Here is a 25,960-nt window from a genome sequence, read left to right on the forward strand (position 1 = left end):
TGCAAGGCCACACATGGAAAAAGTTGCCAAACAATTCCAAGAATCAGCCTGGCTCTAAACCCCAATCCACCTAAGAGAAGTATCTATTTCCAGAGAGTAACTCTCTTTTAAAAACATGCCAATGGTAATTTAAAAACAAAGAATACGAGTGTTAATGGAAAAGATCATCAAGATACTATGTACGAAACAGAAAAAGAACAAGATCCAAACGAATATGCAGAGCCCAATTTGTGGGTTGTAGCAGGCAGGCAGAGAGGGCCTAGAAGGCTTTTTGGAAGCAAACACAAGAGACCCGAGGGAGAGTGAGGCGAGGCAGTGAAGATGGTGGGAGTGGCATGGAGTCCCTTCCATAGTGGCTAATTCTTTACTGTATATACATTATTTACATTATTTTTAATATTAAAAAAGGAGCCAAAAGACCTTAAAAAAGAGGAAAATAAATACTTTCTCCATATACAGGCAAACCTCCTCCACTAATAAACAAACTACCTTTGTTGCTTAAAAAGACTCTAAGAGAAGACTCTCGAGGAGCTCCAGCGTGGAGTCACATCCTGAGGGAGTAAAGCCGGTCAGAGTTTAGACAGTAGAAAACAGTGGGAATCTCCGTAAATGAGAAGAGATGACACACAGTTCTGACCAACTGTTGCCATGTCAGAATGATGTCTTCACAGGAGACATTAACGTATTTTAGTGAACTCTCTTGATTTGTATAGGTAAAAACAAATTCAGGTTTTCTTAAAATGCTATGCAAGTCAAACAAAGTCCAACACATCCAGCACATGAGAATTAAAAAGAATAACACACCTAAGGTCCTGGACACTCTCTCCAAGTTTTTCCAAAAGAAATTTGATATCTTCGCTGATATCTTCATCATCGTACTTCTGCTGTTCCAAGTTCTCCAACTGTTTCAGAACTTTGCACTGAATCATAGCCAGGGCATATTCTTGGCGAGTTTCTCTTTCAGTTGATTTTTCTAAAAAGTTCTGGGTTAGACAAAGTGATAGTGAGAAACTATACAATTTGTCATGTGATGTTCACAGACCTCTGCACATTCTTTTATAGTGTCTCTCCTCCTCCTATTCTCAAGTTTAACTATCACCTTTAAGTGGATGACTCTATCTCAAATCCTTACTTCGCTCCTGAGTGTCTGTCCCATATCAGAAGCCTACTTCTGATCATTTTAGTATTTCCTGGATTACTAAACATCTTTAATTTTTGACCCAGATGAGCCCTAAAACACTGAACACGTTTACAATGAAATCCACCACAGTCCTTTTTCATGGACTTGCTCTGGCTGTGAGCTCTCATTTGTTGCCCACCTAGAGCACATACAACACTAAGAAAGAGTGTTTCTTCAAGTTTGCAACCAAGCCAAGTTCTCCAGTTCCCAGTCTGTCACCATTTTCCCCCATCTCTAATCAACCTGTAAGCACAAGGGACAACAATTTTTAAAACTCCCCTGTTTGAACAATTATCAGAAAAGTTTTGCAACATTCAGGCAAATTCCCGAGCTCTCTTCTAGGATTTTCTATTCTTAAGAGTACTTAAGAAAACAGCAAAATAATCCACAAATTTATAACAATAAGCTGTCATGGAATTAAGCAATGTTTCTGAGTAAGGACCAGGCTAAACTCTTGGAACAAGAAGCAACAAGACAGACCTCTGTTTTAAAAAAAGCTACTTTCACCAAGCTAATTTAAAAAGCCTGTCAAATGCAAAAAAAAAAAAAAGCAGTAACAATTAACTCCAATTGTAACAAAATTTGAATTTTTTTTTCTTTTTACAAGTAAGTTCTATCCCTAATAATAAGGCTGAACAAATGTAAAAAGTGATTTAGCTTAGCATGTGGAAGTCAGTGAACTCAATGCCCACCAATCTTCCCTTTATGTTTCTACCAGATTTTAAGTACCCTGAGAGTAGTTTGCCTTATTTTTCTTTCTATCACAAGTGCTTGGCTCAGAGTTGATATTCAATAATAAAATATTTGTGAACCTAATATTCCTCCTCAGTGCTTACATCTATAGATATCAGAAATTACTTGCAATCCTCCTTATTATGAATAGATAATGAGTAGAGTAGCAGCAACAGTATAACTAAATTAATTTGCTTTTAAAATTACTTCAAAACTAAAACATGAACGTCCACTCAGGTATGATGGATTTAAGAACCTACTGAACCAACCTCTCTCTGGCAGAAAACAACTATAAAACCTGAACAGACTGAAAAGGCAACTACTTAAAAAAACAGTAAACAGAAGCAGACAGACTCTGGTATGAAGTTCATACTCACATACAGTAGGAAAGCCAAGGAACAATACAAGTACGTTCCTGTCACTGCAATTTTTATCCTGAAGCTAAGGCACAGTGGCAAAGAAGCCACAGAAAAGCCAAAAATAGTCCTTCTGGCCTGGGGAACCAGAAAAGTGAAGCTGGAAAACCATGAACACTGAGGGGTAAGGCTGGGGGGAGCCCCAGAAAACAAAGAGCAAGAAAGGAGACCCAAATCCTATCTGAATACAGCTCCAGAATGAACCAGATACTAGAACTAACAAAGACTTCAAAGCAATTATTATAAAAATCCTCAATGAAATAAAATGCTTTCAATACATGAAAAATTTCAAACAAAAAACTTATAAATTATTTAAAAAGAAACAGAAATCCTAGAAGTAAAACTACAATTTCTGAAATAAAAAAATCAGCTGATGGACTTAAGAACCAAGTGGAGATAAAACAAAAAAAGAGTAAGTGAACTTGAAAATAGGTTAAAATTATCCAAGGAGAAGAATAAAAAGAAAAAATATTTTTTTAACAAATGAATAGAGGCTCAGTAATCTGTTATGTATTATCAAATGGCCCAACATATGTGCAATGGGAATACCAAAAGGAGAGGAGGAAGAGAATGGGGCTGATATTTTATTTGAAGAAATAATGGCTGAAAGTTTCCCAAATTCAATGTCAGAGAAATTTTCAGACACAAGATGTCCAGTGAACACCAAGCCCATGCAAAGGCATAGCATTGTCAGGCTGACAAAAAGTTTAAAGAATATTTTTGTTGCCTATAGAATTCTGAGTTTGTAATTCACAGACAAACAGACAACACTAAAACATAAGAATCAAAGTGACCCTAGTAAACTTCAAGACTATTAAAGTTAGCAAAGCTTCCATCTACTTAAAGTAGAAAGTATTCACTTCAGAGAGAGAGGACAGTTCAGTCTGAACTGTTATCTTAAGTCAGAAAAACAAAACTACAATTCTGTGATATTTTCATCAGGTTACTTCTGAATTTCTATCCTGTTACTGTTTTATCCTTTCATGTAAAACATTGTGAACAAAGTGTATATTTATTGGTTCAATTTTAAATATATTCCAGAGACTCCATTTCCAGGAATGATAAAGTGGCTTCTATCAGATCAGCCCTTCCATAGAAACCAACTATAAAATCTGGATGAAATATAAAAGATTACCTGAAGGAACAAAAGGTAGCAGAAACTAGAATGGAGTCTAGATATGAAAAAAAAAAAAAGGAATGGCACTAGGAAAATTTCTAGTTTTATATATGCTCTCCTCCTGAAGATACGCCCCACTCAGAAAAATTCAGGTAAAACTCAGACGGAAACCACAGCCTCAATGGCCTAAGGAGACAAAGGACAGTTCAGAGTGACTACAGCGGCTAGAAAGTGAGAGGAGAAATCAGAGAGAAACATAAAGGAGCCCCAAATTCTGCATATGAACTCTGCCCAAATCTCTAGCTGACCAATGACCTATGCAATGCAAGGACAGACTCCCAGCAGCCCAGCTACATCTAAAAGAACTGAAAAAAGATTTAAGCTGCTTCTCACCACAGGAAGAGAGAGCTTGGAGTTGGAGCCCAGCCAAGTTAACTGCCTGCTAAACAACCTCAATGTCCTATGGAGAAACATAACAGAAGCCAGCTCTAGGATGTATCATTTACAACATTCAGAATACACTCCCAAATTAATAAGCATACGAAGAAACAGGAAATGTGACCAACACTCAAGAGAAAAGTCAGTCAAGAAATACCAACCCTGAGATGAATTAGATGTTGGAGTTTGCAGAAAAAGATTTAAAGTAAACATTACGACTATGACCAAAGAAAAAAATGGTACCAATAAAAAAGCAAAAAAAGAAAGTTCAGTAGAGACACAGAAACTAAATTCCCAAATGGAAATCCTAGAAATAAAAACATAGATCACTTGAAATTTTAAAATTTACAAATGAGCTCAAAAGTGGACTGGAGATGACAAAGGAGTCAGTGAACATGAAGACAGAGCAACAGAAATTATTCAATTTCAGAGACAGATAGAAAAAAATACTGTTTCTTCCCTCCCACAAACAAAGTCAACAAAGGCTCAGTGACTTGCAGTGCAATACCAAAAGGTCTAACGTAAGTGGAATTAGAATGCCAGAAGGCAAGGATAAGTAAAAAGGTGCAAATGTATACCTGAAAATATAATGGCCAAAATTTTCCATCTTTAGCAAAAGACACAACTCTACAAATCCGTAAGTTCAGTAAATACTAGGAAACGTAGATACAAATAAAACTAAATCCAGACACATCACAGTCAATCTTCAGAAAACCAAATATAGTAAAATTTTCAAAGCAACCAGAAAAAGATAACACATTATATACAGGGAAACAAAAATACAAAGGAAAGCTGACTTCTCATCAGAAACGATGGAGATGATTCTGCTGACAGAGAGCATTAAAAAAAGAGAGAGAAAAATAAAGGAGAGAGGTCAGAAGTGGAACAATATCTTGAAAGTACTGAAAGAAAAAAAACAGAACTATATCCAGCAAAAATATCCTTTCAGAATAAAGGTAAAATAAAATCATTTTTTATAATAAAACTGAGATAATCAGTCACCAGCAGACATACACTGGAAGATATCCAAAAGCAAGGATTGGCTAACATTTTCTGTAAAAGGGCGAAGAGTAAATATTTCAGGCTTGCAGTCTCTGTCACAACTGCACAATTCTACTATTACGGTGCAAAAGCAGTCATTAAAAAACATAAATGAGCAAAGCAGTGTTCCAATAAAGCTTTATTTATAAAAACAGGGGGACCACATTTGGCCTACAGGCTTCCAAAGTTTGCTGATCCCTGGGCTAAAGAAAATTCTGCAGCTAAAGTAAAGTGATACCACAAGTGGAAAGCTGAGTGTCCAGAAAAGAAAAAAGAACTGCAGATATCACATTAATATATACCTGGATAAATATAAAACACTATTTTTCCCTCTTTACTTCCATAATATACATGAGACTGCTTAAAGCACAAAACCCTGTATTGTAGGGCTTATAACATGTAAATACAGTAATATGACAACTGTAGCATAAAAGACTACAAGCGCTTACATTTTACATAAGGTAGTACAATAGAAAGGATGTGTATTATGACTCCAAAATCACCTCTAAGAAATAAAATAGTGCAAAAACAAACAGTTAAAGACCCCAAAGAAATGTTATGATAATTTTTAAAAATTTATTAATATATAACAGATGGACCTATTTGGGGAGTACATGTGACATTTTGATACAATCATATATAATCTATAATTATCAAATCAAGGTAATTGGGATGCCCACCACTTTAAACATTTATCTTTTCTTTATGTTGGGAACATTTGAATTATTATCTTCTAGCTATTCTGAAATATACAGTAGATTACTGTTTACTATCAACCTACTGAATTGTACAACATCAGGTCTTATTTCTTCTATATAACTGTATTTTTGTACCCATTAACCTATCTCACTTCATCCCCTCCTACCCTGGTACCCTTCTCAGCTTCTGACAACTGAAGATTATTCAGCCATAGAAAAGAAAGAAATCCTGTCATCTGCAGCAACATGGACAGAACTGGAGGTCATTATGTTAAGTAAAATGAAATTTTTTAAAAGATGCACTTAACCCAAGAGAAAGCAAAAATGGAAGACAGAAGAACAAAAAACAGATAAGCAAACAGAAAACAAAGAGTAAAATGGTAGGCCTAAATCCAATCATATCAATAGTTATTGTAAATGCCAGTGAACTAAATACTCCAGTTAAGAGGCAAAAATTATTTGAATAGATAAAAGTTTAAGACCCAAGGATGTGTTGCCTAAAAGAGACAAACTAAATATGACACAGGTAAGTTGAAACTAAGAAGGAAAAAGATATAGCATGCAACCATAAGCGTAAGAATGCTGGAGTGTGATATTAACTTCAAATAAAGTAAACAAAGAGCATTACCAGTGATAAAGAAGGATATTTCACAATGATGCAAAGTCCAGTTCATCAGGAAAATGCAACATTCATAAGTGTTTTAATTACAGAGCTTCAAAATTCATGAAGCAAAAATTGACAAAACTGCAGGAAGAAATAGACAAATCCACAATAATAGCTAGAGATTTTAACAGCTCTCTCAGCAATTGATAGAACCACTAAACAAAAAAATCAGTACATAGAAGATCTAAATAACACTGTCAACCACTGACCTAAATGACACAGAACACAACCCCACTTGCAAAATATGCATTCTTTTAAGTGCACTTAATACATCCACTATGACAGACCATAAGACAAGCCATAAAATGAGTCTCAAATTTCAAAAGATTGAAATCTTACAGAATATGTTCTTAACCATAATGGAATTAAGCTTAAAAAGACCAGTAACTTTCTAATTTCTACTGGGAAATTTAACAATGCACTCCTATGTAATCCATAGTCAAAGAAGAAATCATGATGTATGACACTAGTATTATTACATGCTTGTCTCCTTTACTAAAATGTGAGATCTTAGTAAATAGGACATACTACATATCACAGATTATTTATAATTCTTCTCTTAACTCCCAGTTCCTTGTATGACTACTTCTATAAACTATTCTCTTTCAGAACACCTGTTATTTCTTTCTAAACAAATTATTTTCTGAGAGGGGAGGTGTAAATCTGTTAACCTCTTACTCTTATAAAACTCTTCCCCTCTTCCTTTCCTTTTGTGAGATTTCACTTATTTTTCTACTAAACTTTCGATGGTCTTTTCCAGTTACTTTTCCTATTACCCTCTCTTCTAACTTTAGAAACATATCAAAGCTCTTCTGTTTATATGGTTTTGTTAATTTCATTACACGTATTTGTTGACCAGAGAATTAAACTCCATCTTTAAGATATTGTCGGCTGGACTCGATGGCTCATGCCTATAATTCCAGCACTTTGGGAGGCCAAGGCAGGCGGATCACCTGCGGGCAGCGGTTGTAGACCAGCCTGGCCAACACAGTGAAACCCCACCTGTATTAAAAATACAAAACTTAGCCAGGCATGGTGCTGCATGCCTGTAATCCCAGCTACTCGGAAGGCTGAGGCCGGAGAATTGCTTGAACACAGGAGGTACAGGTTGCAGAGAGCCGAGATCACGCCACTGCACTCCAGCCTCAGCGACAGGGTAAGACTCCATCTCAAAAAAAAAAAAAAAAAAAAAGGCATTATCATAACTAATGGCTTCAACTATAACTTCAACACATTCAATAACTAATGTAGAACGACCCTATGGTATTCTTCTAAAACCAACTTCCCTCTCAATTGTCCAAGATAATGGCACTTCAAAGATTAGTCATTTTTGATTCTCCCTTTTTCTTCAACTGTGTCAAATCAATCATTAAGCCTTCTCTATTCTTCCTTAAATACATGTTCTCACTTCATTGTCTCATCTTACTATAAAAAATGAAAACAAGGAATAAATGGGTTATAAAAAGTAGTTAAGAAACTGAATCTGCCAGAAACAATCTACTTAATCTGGCAGCAACACATTTTTTGAAATATGTTATTCTTTTTTCTTTTTTTTTTTATTATTATTACACTTTAAGTTTTAGGGTACATGTGCACAACGTGCAGGTGTGTTACATATGTATACATGTGCCATGTTGGTGTGCTGCACTCATTTAACATTAGGTAGATATATTAACATTAGGTATATCTCCTAATGCTATCCCTCCCCACTCCCCACACCCCACAACAGTCCCCGGTGTGTGATGTTCCCCTTCCTGTGTCCATGTGTTCTCACTGTTCAATTCCCACCTATGAGTGAGAACATGCGGTGTTTGGTTTTTTGTCCTTGCGATAGTTTACTGAGAATGATAGTTTCCAGCTTCATCCATGTCTCTACAAAGGACATGAACTCATCATTTTTTATGGCTGCATAGTATTCCATGGTGTATATGTGCCACGTTTTCTTAATCCAGTCTGTCATTGTTGGACATTTAGGTTGGTTCCAAGTCTTTGCTATTGTGAATAGCGACGCAATAAACATACGTGTGCATGTGTCTTTATAGCAGCATGATTTATAATCCTTTGGGTATATACCCAGGAATGGGATGGCTGGGTCAAATGGCATTTCTAGTTCTAGATCCCTGAGGAATCACCACACCGACTTCCACAATGGCTGAACTACTTTACAGTCCCACCAACAGTGTAAACGTGTTCCTATTTCTCCACATCCTCTCCAGCACCTGTTGCTTCCTGACTTTTTAATGATCGCCATTCTAACTGGTGTGAGATGGTATCTCATTGTGGTTTTGATTTGCATTTCTCTGATGGCCAGTGATGGTGAGCATTTTTTCATGTGTTTTTTGGCTGCATAAATATCTTCTTTTCAGAAGTGTCTGTTCATATCCTTTGCCCACTTTTTGATGGGGTGGTTTGTTTTTTTCTTGTAAACTTGTTTGAGTTCATTGTAGATTCTGGATATTAGCCCTTTGTCAGATGAGTAGGTTGCAAAAATTTTCTCCCATTCTGTAGGTTGCCTGTTCGCTCTGATGGTGGTTTCTTTTGCTGTGCAGAAGTTCTTTAGTTTAACGAGATCCCATTTGTCAATTTTGGCTTTTGTTGCCATTGCTTTTGGTGTTTTAGACATGAAGTCCTTGCCCATGCCTATGTCCTGAATGGTATTGCCTAGGTATTCTTCTAGGGTTTTTATGGTTTTAGGTCTAATATGTAAGTCTTAATCCATCTTGAATTAATTTTTGTATAAGGTGTAAGGAAGGGATCCAGTTTCAGCTTTCTACATATGGCTAGCCAGTTTTCCCAGCACCATTTATTAAATAGGGAATCCTTTCCCCATTTCTTGTTTTTGTCAGGTTTGTCAAAGATCAGATGGTTGTAGATGTGCGGCATTATTTCTGAGGGCTCTGTTCTGTTCCATTGGTCTATATCTATGTTTTGGTACCAGTACCACACTGTTTTGGTTACTGTAGCCTTGTAGTATAGTTTGAAGTCAGGTAGCATGATGCCTCCAGCTTTGTTCTTTGGGCTTAGGATTCACTTGGCAATGTGGGCTCTTTTTTGGTTCCACATGAACTTTAAAGTAGTTTTTTCCAATTCTGTGAAGAAAGTCATTGGTAGCTTAATGGGGATGGCATTGAATCTGTAAATTATGTTGGGCAGTATGGGCATTTTCACGATATTGATTCTTCCTACCCATCAGCATGGAATGTTCTTCCATTTGTTTGTATCCTCTTCTATTTCATTGAGCAGCAGTTTGTAGTTCTCCTTGAAGAGGTCCTTCACATCCCTTATAAGTTGGATTCCTAGGTATTTTATTCTCTTTGAAGCAATTGTGAATGGGAGTTCACTCATGATTTGGCTCTCTGTTTGTCTGTTATTGGTGTATAGGAATCCTTGTGATTTTTGTACATTGATTTTGTATCCTGAGACTTTGCTGAAGTTGCTTATCAGCTTAAGGAGATTTTGGGCTGAGATGATGGGGTTTTCTAGATATACAATCATGTCATCTGCAAACAGGGACAATTTGACTTCCTCTTTTCCTAATTGAATGCCCTTTATTTCCTTCTCCTTCCTGATTGCCCTGGCCAGAACTTCCAACACTATGTTGAATAGGAGTGGTGAGAGAGGGCATCCCTGTCTTGTGCCAGTTTTCAAAGGGAATGCTTCCAGTTTTTCCCCATTCAGTATGATACTGGCTGTGGGTTTGTCATAGATAGCTCTTATTATTTTGAGATATGTCCCATCAATACCTAATTTATTGAGAGTTTTTAGCATGAAGGGTTGTTGAAATTTGTCAAAGGCCTTTTCTGCATCTATTGAGATAATCATGTGGTTTTTGGCTTTGGTTCTGTTTATATGCTGGCTTATGTTTATTGATTTTCATATGTTGAACCAGCCTTGCATCCCAGGGATGAAGCCCACTTGATCATGGTGGATAAGCTTTTTGATGTGTTGCTGGATTCGGTTTGCCAGTATTTTATTGAGGATTTTTGCATCAATGTTCATCAAGGATATTAGTCTAAAATTCTCTTTTTTTGTTGTTTCTCTGCCAGGCTTTGGTATCAAGGATGATGCTGGCCTCATAAAATGAGTTAGGGAGGATTCCCTCTTTTTCTATTGATTGGAATAGTTTCAGAAGGAATGGTACCAGCTCCTCCTTGTACCTCTGGTAGAATTCGGCTGTGAATCCATCTGGTCCTGGAGTTTTTTTGGTTGGTAAGCTATTAATTATTGCCTCAATTTCAGAGCCTGTTATTGGTCTATTCAGAGATTGAACTTCTTCCTCCTTAGTCTTGAGAGGGTGTATGTGTCGAGGAATTTATCCATTTCTTCTAGATTTTCTAGTTTATTTGCATAGAGGTGTTTATAGAGGTATTCTCTGATGGTAGTTTGTATTTCTGTGGGATCGGTGGTGATAACCCCTTTGTCATTTTTTATTGCGTCTATTTGATTCTTCTCTCTTTTCTTCTTTATTAGTCTTGCTAGCGGTCTATCAATTTTGTTGATCTTTTCAAAAAACCAGCTCCTGGATTCATTGATTTTTTGAACGGTTTTTTTATGTCTCTATCTCCTTCAGTTCTGCTCTGATCTTAGTATTTCTTGCCTTCTGCTAGCTTTTGAATGTGTTTGCTCTTGCTTCTCTAGTTCTTTTAATTGTGATGTTAGGGTGTCAATTTTAGATCTTTCCTGCTTTCTCTTGTGGGCATTTAGTGCTATAAATTTCCCTCTACACACTGCTCTGAATGTGTCCCACAGATTCTGGTATGTTGTGTCTTTGTTCTCGTTGGTTTCAAAGAACATCTTTATTTCTGCCTTCATTTCGTTATGTACCCAGTAGTCATTCAGGAGCAGGTTGTTCAGTTTCCATGTAGTTGAGCGGTTTTGAGTGAGTTTCTTAATCCTGAGTTCTAGTTTGATTGCACTGTGGTCTGAGAGACAGTTTGTTATAATTTCTGTTCTTTTACATTTGCTGAGGAGTGCTTTACTTCCAACTATGCGGTCACTTTTGGAATAGGTGTGGTGTGGTGCTGAAAAGAATGTATATTCTGTTGATTTGGGGTGGAGAGTTCTCTAGATGTCTATTAGGTCTGCTTGGTGCAGAGCTGAGTTCATTTCCTGGATATCCTTGTTAACTCTCTGTCTCATTGATCTGTCTAATGTTGACAGTGGGGTGTTAAAGTCTCCCATTATTTGTGTGGGAGTCTAAGTCTCTTTGTAGGTCTCTAAGGACTTGCTTTATGAATCTGGGTGCTCCTGTATTGGTGCATATATATTTAGGATAGTTAGCTCTTCTTGTTGAATTGGTCCCTTTACCATTATGTAATGGCCTTCTTTGTCTCTTTTGATCTTTGTTGGTTTAAAGTCTGTTTTATCAGAGACTAGGATTGCAACCCCTGCCTTTTTTTGTTTTCCATTTGCTTGGTAGATCTTCCTCCATCCCTTTATTTTGAGCCTATGTGTGTCTCTGCATGTGAGATGGGTTTCCTGAATACAGCACACTGATGAGTCTTGATTCTTTATCCAATTTGCCAGTCTGTGTCTTTTAATTGTAGCATTTAGCCCATTTACATTTAAGGTTAATATTGTTATGTGTGAATTTGATCCTGTCATTATGATGTTAGCTGGTTATTTTGCTCGTTAGTTGATGCAGTTTCTTCCTAGCAGTGATGGTCTTTACAATTTGACATGTTTTTGCAGTGGCTGGTACCAGTTGTTCTTTCCATGTTTAGTGCTTCCTTCAGGAGCTCTTTTAGGGCAGGCCTGGTGGTGACAAAATCTCTCAGCATTTCTTTGTCCATAAAGGATTTTATTTCCCCTTCACTTATGAAGCTTAGTTTGGCTGGATATGAAATTCTGGGTTGAAAATTCTTTTCTTTAAGAATATTGAATATTGGTCCCCACTCTCTTCTGGCTTGTAGAGTTTGTGCCGAGAGATCAGCTGTTAGTCTGATGGGCTTCCCTTTGTGGGTAACCCGACCTTTCTCTCTGGCTGCCCTTAACATTTTTTCCTTCATTTCAACTTTGGTGAATCTGACAATTATTTGTCTTGGAGTTGCTCTTCTTGAGGAGTATCTTTGTGGCGTTCTCCGTATTTCCTGAATTGAATGTTGGCCTGCCTTGCTAGATTGGGGAAGTTCTCCTGGATAATATCCTGCAGAGTGTTTTCCAACTGGGTTCCATTCTCCCCGTCACTTTCAGGTACACCAATCAGACGCAGATTTGGTTTTTTCACATAGTCCCATATTTCTTGCAGGCTTTGTTCATTTCTTTTTATTCTTTTTTCTCTAAACTTCTCTTCTCACTTCATTTCATTCATTTCGTCTTCCATCGCTGATACCCTTTCTTCCAGTTGATCGCATCGACTACTGAGGCTTGTGCATTCGTCACGTAGTTCTCGTGCCATGGTTTTCAGCTCCATCAGGTCCTTTAAGGACTTCTCTGCATTGGTTATTCTAGTTAGCCATTCGTCTAATTTTTTTTCAAGGTTTTTAACTTCTTTGCCATTGGTTCGAACTTCCTCCTTTAGCTTGGAGTAGAGTTTGATCTTCTGAAGCCTTCTTCTCTCAACTCGTCAAAGTCATTCTCCGTTCAGCTTTGTTCCGTTCCTGGTGAAGAGCTTCATTCCTTTGGAGGAGGAGAGGTGCTCTGATTTTTAGAGTTTCCGGTTTTTCTGCTCTGTTTTTTCCCCATCTTTGTGGTTTTATCCACCTCTGGTCTTTGATGATGGTGACGTACAGATGGGTTTTTGGAGTGGATGTCCTTTCTGTTAGTTTTCCTTCTAACAGTCATGACCCTTGGCTGCAGGTCTGTTGGAGTTTGCTGGAGGACCACTCCTGACCTGTTTGCCTGGGTATCAGCAGCGGTGGCTGCAGAACAGCGGATATTCGTGAACCACAAATGCTGCTGCCTGATCGTTCCTCTGGAAGTTTTGTCTCAGAGGAGTACCCGGCCGTGTGAGGTGTCAGTCCACCCCTACTGGGGGGTGCCTCCCAGTTAGGCTACTCGGGGGTCAGGGACCCACTTGAGGAGGCAGTCTGCCCGTTCTCAGATCTCAAGCTGCGTGCTGGGAGAACCACTACTCTCTTCAAAGCTGTCAGACAGGGACATTTACGTCTGCAGAGGTTACTGCTGCCTTTTGTTTGTCTGTGCCCTGCCCCCAGAGGTGGAGCCTACAGAGGCAGGCAGGCCTCCTTGAGCTGTGGTGGGCTCCACCCAGTTCAAGGTTCCCGGCCGCTTTGTTTACCTACTCAAGCCTCAGCAATGGCGGGCGCCCCTCCCCCAGCCTCACTGCCGCCTTGCAGTTTGATCTCAGACTGCTGTGCTAGCAATGAGCAAGGCTCCGTGGGCGTAGGACCCTCCGAGCCAGGTGCAGGATATAATCTCCTGGTGTGCCGTTTGTTAAGCCTGTTGGTAAAGCGCAGTATTAGGGTGGGAGTGACCCGATTTTCCAGGTGCCGTCTGTCACCCCTTTCTTTGACTAGGAAAGGGAATTCCCTGACCCCTTGCACTTCCCGGGTGAGGTAATGCCTCACCCTGCTTCGGCTCACGCACGGTGCGCTGCACCCACTGTCCGGCACTCCCCAGTGAGATGAACCTGGTACCTCAGTTGGAGATGCAGAAATCACCCGTCTTCTGCGTCACTCACGCTGGGAGCTGTAGACTGAAGCTGTTCCTATTCGGCCATCTTGGCTCTACTCCCTGAAATGTTATTCTTTCTCTAAAAGTAAATGGTATCTTCACCTCAACAAAAGCAAAAGTGACCCATCCAGTATAAACATCATTTTTGCCTTTGGCAAATTAATGGTGCAGAGGGATGTTGACATCTCAAAGAACAAGGTGGAATCAGGTGACAATTCAGATCTTTCTGTCAGCAAAACTGAACTGCTGGCCTTGTAAAATATATGTGAAAGCAGTGTTTCAAAAACCATCAGTGGTGAAGACCAGTTTTGCTTGTTTTTTGATTTTCAATCAGTCATGAGCAAATAACTTTTATAAAACACAATAAGAATGAATTTTAAGACACATAAAATACAAGTTCAATTTTCATATTATAAAATTCAATAAACCATTATTCTGTCAAATTCCTACAAGTTTCTAAATGCTGACTTTCACTTTCTGTACTTATCCATTGCAGGTTACTAACAAACAGTTCACTGCACTTCACTGATAATGTGGACCACACTTTTAAAAATGCTGTATTAAAGGACTCACCCCAAAATTTAAAAAGTCTCAGTCTTACCAGACCTCTTCCAAACCCAGTATCTACTAAGTAAGATAGAAGTTAGGCAAAGACGTTGAGGCAGAATTCCTGAAACAGGGGATAAGGGATAGACTCCAGAATAAAATTTCTTCATGGCAATACTTCCATGCCATAGCAGTGGTCAGAACAGCCCCACACACTAAGACTAGAGCTGGCCTCTTTGAAAGGGTTATGACTATGAAACACCTGCATGGAAAAATGCATGTACATGCGTGTGCATGTTTATGCCTAGTGAGTATACATGTGTAGATGTGAATTAAACATCATGATTAATCTATCTAATGAAAAGAACAACTCAATTTGGCTGTAATTCTTAAGCTTTTTTGATGAAAAGCACATCACTGTAAAAATACAATTCACTTTATCTGACATATAATGTAGGCTTTTGACTAAGCAGAGCCCAAAAGAGAAATCAAATGCACAACAAATAGATGTAAAACTCTAGGCAACAAAGATGATCTTCAATGTCTTTATCAGTCAAAGCCCCAAAACATCCTAATTTATTTTAGGACCTAAAGATTGACAAATCAGTTTAACCAACAGCAGTAATATATGCAGAGACCTGGAGTACAGCATGCACTATGAATAAGTGAGATTGACATTTTCAAAAATAAAATTCATCCAGCCAAATGGAAAAATAATAACAATCATTAGCAGCTGCTAGATTTGTTCAGCTCACAGTAGCTCAGCAAGCTTTCTAAAGCCTCCCACAAAAAATAATTTCCCTGAGTTTTAGGATGTGTCTATACTATCTTCAAATAACCTCATCAGTAAAATCTTTTTTAAAGGTTATAGGAATTTGAAAATTACTTTAAAAATAATCATTTTTAAAATCAGTTTGACGGTATAAATCAAATGGCTTTACTATGTCTTTATCAATGGCTCAATTTTAGTTCCACTGTGCATATAAAAATTGTGGATGTCTAAAGATGTTCTTCTTTCTGCTCTCAGCATATTCACATAATAACTGCATTACCCCAAATTTAGCGTATGAGAATCTAAAAGAAACTAATATTTCTGCCATTGGACTGGGTCTATTTTAAATATTCTGAAACCCAAAATTAGACAATAGAAGCCCATAAATTATTAAATTCTATGCATTATAAGTAAAAATTTGAAATTATAAATATAGTTTAAATAAGATTTTTAAATCTTGCTAAATATTAGTAACATATTCATGCTGTCTCTTTTAAATCAAACAAAACAGCACTAGATCTTTACCTGGGCTTAATATTAACTTAGCAAGAATCCAACTTACAGAGATAAAGAGAAAAACTGTTATTATTCCATGATTTTATGGAGAAAAAAGACAGGGAAATAAATACATACTATATATTTACTATTGCACACACTTTAACTGTTATTTCATGGATTCCTTACCTAATGTTTAAATGAGTTAAGTACCATCTACCACCTTTCACCATAAAGAAACTAGCTCTGGGAGTTCAAGCCACTCTCCCAACACTAAACAATCAAGTGCTGGAATTCACACCTAGGTCTATCCACTCCAGAGAGACTCTTGTCTATCCTTCTACTGTGCCATTACGAAACAGCTACACTACTCTATTTCTCAAATTTCCATAAAAGTACATAATTAACTCAGAAAGCTCTCAAATGAGGTTAAAAGAAAAAACTTAGGAATCTCAGTCTGGCTCTACACTTATGGTGACTTTTTGAGCTTTGTATATCGTAAACACAGTGACTGCATCAAGTTACTCTATCAAAACAAAGGTTTAAACAAAATGCAAAGGTTCTGAGAAAAGGTATTCTACCTTAGGCATCTTTCCATACACTCAGTAACCAACAAATTGCCTTACATATATTTGGTCTTCAATAAACATCTGATGCACTGAGAGATGAATAAATACAAGAGGAAGAATGGGAGAGAAAAGGAGAAGGAAGAACTTAAAGGCAGGATTCAATTAATATCAACTAATATCTCTCTTCTGTGATATTACAGTATTAGATACATGCTTCCAAAAACCTTTTTATTTTACCTAATGATTCAGTGAAAAATAATGGAAGGGAGGAGGAACTAAGTGGGGACAAAAAAGTAGGGTATGTAGGAAGCTTGGATAGAATGTCATATAATGATTAAAGCAGCTTTTGCTGGGCTTTAGATTAAATCTCAGCCCATTATTAAAAATTAGTACCTGGGCCAGGCACGGTGGCTCACACCTGTAATCCCAGTACTTTGGGAGGCCGAAGCGGGCAGATCACTTGAGGTCGGGAGTTTGAGACCAGCCTTGCCAACATGACAAAACCCCGTCTCTACCAAAAATACAAAAATTAGGTGGGTGTGGTGGCACATGCCTGTAGTCCCAGCTACTCTGGAGGGCTGAGGCAGAAGAATTGCTTGAACCCGGGAGGCAGAGGTTGCAGTGAGCCAAGATCATGTCACTGCACTCTAGCCTGGGCAATAGAGCAAGACTCTGTCTCAAAAAGAAAAAAAATTATTAGTACCTGGTTTTTCATAGAAACTTGCAGCACTTAAAATATTATCTAAATAATACCTTTAAAAGCCATGTAGTCTCTTGAAACTGAGAGGAAAAGATACAAGGGAAAGACACATTCTTTGAAACAACAGGACAGCTAAAATAAGACCCTGACTTCTATTACAGCTCTTTCCCACATATCTATTTCACCTTAAATAGACAAGTTATTAACAAATTATCAAAAGCCTATAACAAGAAATAATATAAATTTTTACAATCTTTAACAATTTGAAAAATAGATATTTTAATTTCAAAAAATACATAACATACAGAAAAGAACAGGTAGAGGTAAATGGAAAAATGTACTATTCACTTCCACATTAACTAATTAGGAAACTGCTGACCTTTCTATTGCCCATAAGAGAAAGTCACACAAAAGATAATAAAAACAATAATAATTCATCTTTCTAGGATAATCTAATAGCAAAGACATTGAGTCAAAGGTAACCATCTTTCCTAACAGTTTAGCAATTACAAAATATATCTCCTTTTCTGAAAAAAGCTTTCAGTACCAAGTTTATTAACAACTTCCAATTTAGACAAAAGTCCATGTACTAACAGAAAATAGGGACCCTCTCTCTCTAGTCTTGCTTTCTGTGATATGTTCATCAAATTAAGTAAACATGTTTTTACTTCTCTCTTAATTTTTAAAATGTGAACATTCAGTAACTGGGCCAGTCTTTACCTCCAGGTTAACTTTTTCATTGGATCGCAATTCCCTTGTAAATAACACACTTTCGTTCCAAAAGGCTTTTCACTATTCTTTCTGTCTAGGTAACATCCAAAGACAAACCCCACAGAGACAACTATATGAACCCAGTGTTCACATAACCCGAAATAAGTTTACCATGACTGCTGTAGCCCTGGTGCCAACAACCACCCCACGACCAGCCCTTTATACAGTCACAAATATTTATTGAGGGTCTATTAGGTGCCAAATGTTCGTTTAGCACATATTTTTCGAAGGGTATTATCATGTGAGCATCAACAAAGTAATAGATGTAGGAGAGATGATATTACTCTCACAGCACACATGAAAAAAACTAAAGCACGGAGAGGCTAAGCAACTTGGCCAAAAGCCTGGAGGCCAGCCCAAGAGCCCAGCGAACCTGACTGCCACTGCACATGCCAGCACACTCACTACAGGCCTGAGTGCATACAGACTTTGTAGTGAGGAGGGCCAAGCATGATCCACCCGAATCATGAAGAGATGAGATTTCAAAGACTCCTTCAGCTATTCAGTGCCTATCGCAATTCATCCAGAGTTGAAGCCTAGTTGTAGTAAAGGAACAGAGATCATAAACTGCAGGTTTTAAAACGTCAAGGGGGCTCCGTATGTAGGAGTGATATTGTGGGTAATTTACAATTTTACTTAATATTTTTCTATTGTATCTTTTTAACCATAAAACCACATTATTTTTATAACAGTAAAAGATCAAACTAGCTCTATTTTTGCAAATGGTAGATGCTTAATTTACACTAAAAGATTTTGGCAAAATAAAGGCTCCTGTGACAATGGTAGACTTGAAAAAAAGGAAAGACAAGGGAGAAACTCAAAACTAAGACAAATGGAACAGAAGAAGCATTAAGCCCTCAGAGAATAAATTTACTGAGTTGAAAAGATGCAATATCTATTTTGCCACAGTGAACAAATTTAAAAGAGGAATCAGTTCTTATTCCATGTTCCCTCAGAGCAGGAGAGTACAGAATAAAGTGCTAAAAGTGGATCTGACAAAGGGTCTTATGAGAAGGTGCCATGCTTTGGTGAGTGATGCCCAAGAGTGTGAGCACAAGTTAGTGTCAGGTGATAACGAGGATAACTGAAATATTCATGTTGGCCGCACTAGTTCTATGCCCAGAGTGGTAGGGGCAAAAGATCCATTCACAGAACAAGTCTGTGCCTTCAGAAAGTAAACAGCCACAAATCCCAGGATTGCATCTTCAAGAGCCAGATTTATGTGCTCCATTTACTCTCTCAGAAGTCACCTGGGTCAGGGAAAGGAATAACAAGTCCTACAAGAACAAATTACTGATGATTCCAGAAGATTCTTTCTTCACTTGTTAACATTCAACCTCTCCCCACCGTTGCACTTCCAAGATAACTGTTCCTGGTTCAAAAGGCCCCTTGAGCCCTCTCTTCTCCTCACACTCCCGTTCAAAAGGCCCCTCAGGCCCTGTCTCCTCCTCACACCCCTCCTCTGGCTGTCCGCCTCTCTTCTACTGCCTTTCCTCCCTTTGTCACTCATCACTGCATTGCGCTGGCATTACTTATTCACGTCGACTGTCTTCACCAAACCATAAGACCTTCGATGTCCAGCTCTATCTTGGTCATCTGTGTCCCCTAATAATTAGCACAGCCCCTGGCACATACATGGAACCCACAACTGTTTTGTGATTTAGGAGAGATTGGCAAAAGACTCCATTTCTGAAAATTTTTGCTTTTACTCAATAAATAAGAATATGGATAATGAAGCACTTAAGTAGAAGAAAAAAATACATTCAGTTTACCTACTAAAATACTTCAAAGTAAAGCCTCATTAATACAACCTACTTTGACTTAAGAACTGATTATTAGTTTAGCTGGACTGAAATGTACTGTGACAACTCATGTGGACAGAGTGTGCAGGAAACATGAAGAGCAGAGCCGCCACGGTGAGGGAGAGAAGTAAGGGGGCTCTGCATTTGCCTGTTTCTCAAGAGTGAACTTCAAGGACCACAGAATGATTTTTACGTGAAAAAGGGTGTTACTTTCATAAATAAACATAATCGAAAGAAAATCTAATGTCCAGCCCAACATCTGGTCAATAGCTGGTCGGTGTTTATCACACCCAGCAGGCCACACCTGGATCTCACTGTACAGTCTCCCAGAATCCACACTGAACACCACTCCTCCATGCCATCCCTCACTCACTCAGCCCTTGCCAGGCAGCCAGGAAATACACGGGGCTTAACACGTCCAGCTGGTATTTTAAGCAAAGAAATCTTCCCCTGATGTTAGCTTTGGTTTTCCTTTTCACGTTTCCCGCTTTTTAATGCCAGTCTTAAGGTTCCTGAGAAAATGCATCGAGACAAGAAAAAAAGGAGATGGCAGGGTGGTTAAGAGGACAGCTTTGGAGCTGGCAGATCTCAGTGAAATTCCGATCTCTTCACTTACTGGGGAATTATCTCCGAGTCTTGGTTTCCTTATCAATAAAAATAGTAATAGAACTTACTGGGTAATCATGAAGCTTAAATAAGGCAATGCATAAAAATTACTTAATAAATTTTAACAATTATTATTCTCTGCATCAAAGACAGATTAGCACGATAGTTAAAAGCATGCATCATATTGCCTGAGTTTAAATCCCTGCTCTGCCACTTCCTAGCTATTTTGGCAAATTACTTAACCTCCTGTGTCCCAGTGACCACTAAATGGAGTTCCTGGGACAATTATATGTGGAATACATTTAAAGTAATTAGGACAGTGCCTGACACAGAATAAGCTCTCAATAGATATTAGCTGTTATTAACTACCGACACCTAGAAAAGAGTTCCTACACATCAAATTTTAAAATCTGGAAGGTGACAAATGCTATGAAAAAGCAATTTATAGAAAGCATATAAATAGCCAATAATATTAAAATATGCTCAGCCTCATTCATTATTAACGGAATGCAAATTTAAAACAATGATTTAGTTTTTCAACTGAGATTTTGTAAAAATTAAAAGAAGGGTAATATTAAATGACAGTGAGCAGAAAAATATGCACTCCCAATATACAGTTGATGAAAATGTAAATCTGCACATTTTTGAAAAGTGCATGACATTATCTATCAAAAGTGCAGGCCAGGTGCTGTGGCTAACACCTGTAATCCCACAATTTTTGGGAGGCTGAGGGAGGAGGACTGCTTGAGCCCGGGAGTTCAACATCATCTTGGGCAACAAAGCAAGATCCCATCTCTACAAAAGATTTTATTTTTTAAATTAGCCAGGCTTGGTGGCATGCACCTATAGACCCAGGTACTTGGGAGGCTGAAGCAGGAATATCCCTCAAGCTCAGGAGTCTGAGGTTGCAGTGAGCTATGATCACGCCACTCCACTCCAGCCTGGATGACAGAGTAAAAACCCTGTCTCAAAAAAAAAAACGGTGGGGTACAGTGGTTCATGCCTGTAATCTCAGCACTTTGGGAGGCCGAGACAGGTGGATCACTTGAGGTCAGGAGTTCGAAACCAGCCTGGGAAACATGGTAAAACCCCGTCTCTACTAAAAACACAAAAATTAGTTGAATGTGGTGGTGCATGCCTGTGATCCCAGCTACTCAGGAGGCTGAGACACAAGAAATGCTTGAATCCAGGAGGTGGAGGTTACAGTGAGCCGAGATTGCACCACTGCACTCCAGCTTGGGCAACACAGTGAGACTATCTTTAAAAAAAAAAAAAAAAAAAAAAAAAAGTGTACAAACACATTCATTTGACTCAGCAGTTCCATCTCCAGAACTAAATCCAAAAGAAATATTCATCAAAGTGGGCAAACATATGTAAAAGAAACCAGAAACACCACCACATGGCCATCAATAGAGCACTGGTTAAATAAATAGCTTTACACCAACACAGTGGAAAATAGCCATTAAAAAAAATACTGAATATCCACATATACAGAAATGAAAACATATTCACTACATACTAAGAATAAAGTTATAGACCAGTATAATATGTCATTTTTATTTTTAAATACAAAACAAAATTACACATCTATTTATTTATCTCTGTGCTTGCAAACATCTGAAAGATGCCAGTAACTATATTTGGCAAATGTGTTATCTACATTAAATTTTGCAATACATCTGTACCACTTTTTATTTTCATTTTGTTTTTTTTTTTTTTTTTGATATGGAGTCTCACTCTGTCCCCCAGGCTAGAGCGCAGTGGCGCAATCTCGGCTCACTGCAACCTCTGACTCCCTGGTTCAAGCGATTCTCCTGCCTCAGCCTCCTGAGCAACTGAGATTACAGACACACGACACCACGCCCAGCTAATTTTTGTGTTTTTAGTAGGGACAGGGTTTCACTGTGTTGGCCAGGATGGTCTCGATCTCCTGACCTCGTGATCCGTCCGCCTCGGCCTCCCAAAGTGCTGGGATTACAGGCGTGAACCACCACACCCAGCCCCACTTTTTATTTTTTACTTGTTTTTTAAAGAAAGTATAAGAACAAAAATGGTTAAAAGCACAGATTCTACAGCCAAATCTACATTCTGGATTTGCATGTCTGCTACCTATCAGCAATGTGACCTCTACGCCTCAGTATTCCCAATGTATAGCAAAGACACCTATATACTAACAGTAACAACAATAACATGTTATAGAGCTCTGGTGAGCATTAAATGAGTTAAACAGAAAAATCTTAGAACAATGTATAGCAGAGGGTAGGCACTATATAGGACATGTCCACTATTACTAACCTTGAATAGCATTGTTAGAGAGATTACTTCAACCAAGCCATCCCATAGAAGCCCATCTAAAGTGACCAACAAAATTATCAGTAGACAATTGGCACAGCAAATACACTGGCTCTCGGTAGCCAATTAGCAATGTGAAGTATTAAAACCGCCTGGCAATCTAGGATTTCGATTCTAGCTAGGCTTTCTCTTGTCCTCAACTTCCTCATCTGTTCAAAGGAGGAAGATGACTTAGATAACTGACAAATCTAATATCCTAATAGGATAACTTTACTGTTTAAATAATGATAGATCTTTATAGTTGCCTCAAAAATGTACTCCAGTCAGTAGATCCAGAACCTGAAACACAATTCCATACTAAAATACATGCTCCATAAGAGAGAAACTCCTTCAAAAACAGTCTCTTGGAATACACTGCAGCAGAAAAGGACTTCCTCCATCTGAACATAATCGAATTGCATTTCCCTACAAGCATACTGTAACTCACAGATCTCATTCATAGATAGTTTCCTCTCACCTATCCCACTGCCCACACCATAAATACAAATTAGTGATATTTCACTCTATATTCACCAAGACTCTATGGTTTCATAACCACAAGAAGAACAAGTAACTTTTTCCCGCCTGCTAAAAATTCAAACATACTGCACAGTGAAAAATGCCTCACATACACACAAACCAACATAAAACACTTACACGAAATGCTGCAAGAATGATTCTTGTTACTTTCTCTTTGACAGACTCCTGAAGGATATCAGACAGAACTGGAATGATATTATAGTGCCGCAGGTGTTCACACATTTGAGGACTGAATGCCAGGAGCCATATTGAAAAAATCATTTGATACTGGAGCTGAAAGCCACACTTGTTACTCAACACTCCCATTATGCTGAAAAAAAAAAAAAAAAAAAAAAACACACACATTTACAAAACATTTAAGAAAGAAGAAATAAGCAATTATTCTCTTTTTGCACTAATGGAACAGGTCTCTCTGAATTATGTCCTGTTTCTTTTCTGCCAGCAATAACAAGCAGCTAAATTGCTACTCACAGAGAACCATTTCCAGTACAGCTCCACTTAACCCTCTCTCCAAAAGTCACAGGATCTCAGGAAGCAGGAGCTCTTGCTGTGCGGCAAGAAGAAAGGGAACAAAGACTTGTAATATGGCAATGGGAATGGAAAGAGCAATCGGACAGACAATAGAGCCAAATGTTACACGGAGATTTTGAGTCTGGGCAACCAATAAGACCACCAATAGCTTTAAAATATAAAGGAAACAGAGAAAAGAAGGGATAAGCTTGGTGAAAACCTGTAATGGGTTTAAATTTGACATAGCCAATTACTGAATTTGGGGGTCAGGAAAAACCTCAGTTTGATCAAGAGATCAAAAACCTCAGTTTGATCAAACTTCTAGTTTGATCTTTTACTTTACTGATAAGGAAACTAGGAAAATGACATGGAAATGAAGGAGGTTACACCAAGAGAGAGAATGTATACAATAGAAGAAAAGCTAAGGAAATTGCCCTGGGGAATACCTACATTCAAACAATAGAGTTCAGAAATCATCAAATAAAAAAAAACAGAAATCATCAAATAAGACCATTAAAAGTGACCTTCATATTGGAGCAGAGCCTACCATTTAAACAGAAAAAAAGACCAGAGGGGTTAAGAGCTCGAAGACCACAGAATGTACAACACAGAGTGAGCCCTAATGTAAGCTATGGAAACTTACTAATAAAAATCTGTTAACATTGGATCATCATTTGGAACAAATATACCATACTAATGCAAGATGTTAATGATAACAGAAATTTGCGGCGGGGAGAGAAGAGGATGTAATGGGAACTCTGCACTTTCAGTTTTTCTGTAAAACTAAAGCTGCTCTAATAATATAAATGTTTAAAATGCTAAGCCTGATTTTACAATCTAAACCTACTGTAACTTACTGAAAAGCTTTTATCTGTGTCATTTCTTCATTTGTATGATTTGTATATAGTTCAGTTCACTAATTGTTTTTAATGCTCTCATGCGTGGCTTTTGCCTTGTCTTCTCTATTTTTGGATGTTATGTAAAACTTGCTTTTTAATTAATATTGATATCAGTACATAAGCTGCTATAAAATCATGTCACTTTATACTGCAAACAACCTAGTCCCTGGTTTCCTTTGCTCTCTGTTCCAGTTATTAAGCCAAGCCTTCTGCACCTGGCTTTGTGATGCTGTGGCTGAGACCCTGAAAACCACATTTCTGTTCTACCAGTTGGCTCCGTGTTAGGCTATGCCAAGAACAGGAGCTAGAGGCTGACTTCAAGGAAGGAAGAACGGACTTCCTCCTGTTGGCTTCCTGATCCTGAGAGCATTACCCCAGTAACACTCCTTCAACTCAGCAGCAGAAGTTCTTTCCTATGGCAGCAGCCAAATTCATTTTGCAGTTTTTCCAGCTCTAGCAGAACAAGCCTCATCACATTTCCTCAGAGACATCAGCACTAGCCAACTGGCTACCCTCCCCAGAGTCCTGGGTTCCAAATCCATGAGGCTTTTCCTCGGAGTTCAGAGACACCAATATCAGCTGGGCAAAACCTCGTCCTCAAATGTCTAAATTTCAGCTGTACTCAGACCCTCCTCCAAGCATGCAAATTTTAATGATTCCAGTCTCTTACCATTGCCCACCTACTTTACATCCCCCACCCCACCTTATGGGTGGTATCTGCACTTGCTACCTTTCTGACACTCGAGTCATTTTTTATTTTCCATTTCGTTTTAAACAAAATTAGTTGCTGGGCATGGTGACTCAAGCTGCTAATCCTAGCATTTTAGGAGGCCAGGGTGGGCAGATCTCTTGAGCCAGGAGTTTGAGGCTAGCTGGGCAACATGGCAAAACCCCATCTCTATCAAAAAAACATAACAATACCAAAAAATTTCCCAAAAAAATACAAAAAGAGCAAATGTGTACTTAGTTAATAATTCTTCATATCAAATTATGTTAAAATAAAAAAGAATGCCAATGGTAGTTTAATGGGAATAGCACTGCATCTATAAATTACCTTGGGCAGTAGAGGCAATTACCCCCAGCAAAGGCCCACTTATACCTCCAATATTTAGGAAGTTAATGTTAACCTTCAGACTTTCTTGTGAGGCTAACAATATATAGCACAATATAATGTAAATTTTTCTATCTTATATAGGTATACAAATACTCAAATAGTGTTGTATTATGTATATAATAGGCTTTTTAACAACAACAAATAAGTCAGCAAACTATATAGATTAAAATGTATTGGGTTTTTTAAGACCTCAGTTATCAGCCAGGCAACGTGGCTCATGCCTATAATCCCAGCACTTTGGGAGGCCGAGGCAGGCGGATTATGCGGTCAGGAGTTTAAGACCAGCCTGGCCAACACGGTGAAACCCCATCTCTACTAAAAATACAAAAATTAGCTGGGCATGGTGATGCACGCTTGTAATCCTAACTACTCAAGAGGCTGAGGCAG

The 25,960-nt window shown here is 38.2% G+C and overlaps 1 protein-coding gene across 4 annotated transcripts in view; it reads right to left on the reverse strand.

The window, feature by feature from the left end:
* Positions 1-25,960, reverse strand: part of ATP6V1H (ATPase H+ transporting V1 subunit H) — a 129,089-nt gene that overhangs the window by 55,609 nt on the left and 47,520 nt on the right. For all 4 annotated transcript variants that reach the window (XM_054498296.2, XM_054498295.2, XM_054498294.2 and 1 more), the window contains 2 exons: positions 23,168-23,360; positions 805-983 (listed from right to left, as the gene is read on the reverse strand). In XM_054498296.2, coding sequence (XP_054354271.2) covers positions 805-983; positions 23,168-23,360 — 372 coding nt within the window. The remainder of the gene's footprint in view (positions 1-804; positions 984-23,167; positions 23,361-25,960) is intronic.

This window comes from Pongo pygmaeus, chromosome 7, assembly GCF_028885625.2.
Source record: "Pongo pygmaeus isolate AG05252 chromosome 7, NHGRI_mPonPyg2-v2.0_pri, whole genome shotgun sequence".
In the NCBI taxonomy this organism is placed as follows: domain Eukaryota; kingdom Metazoa; phylum Chordata; class Mammalia; order Primates; family Hominidae; genus Pongo; species Pongo pygmaeus.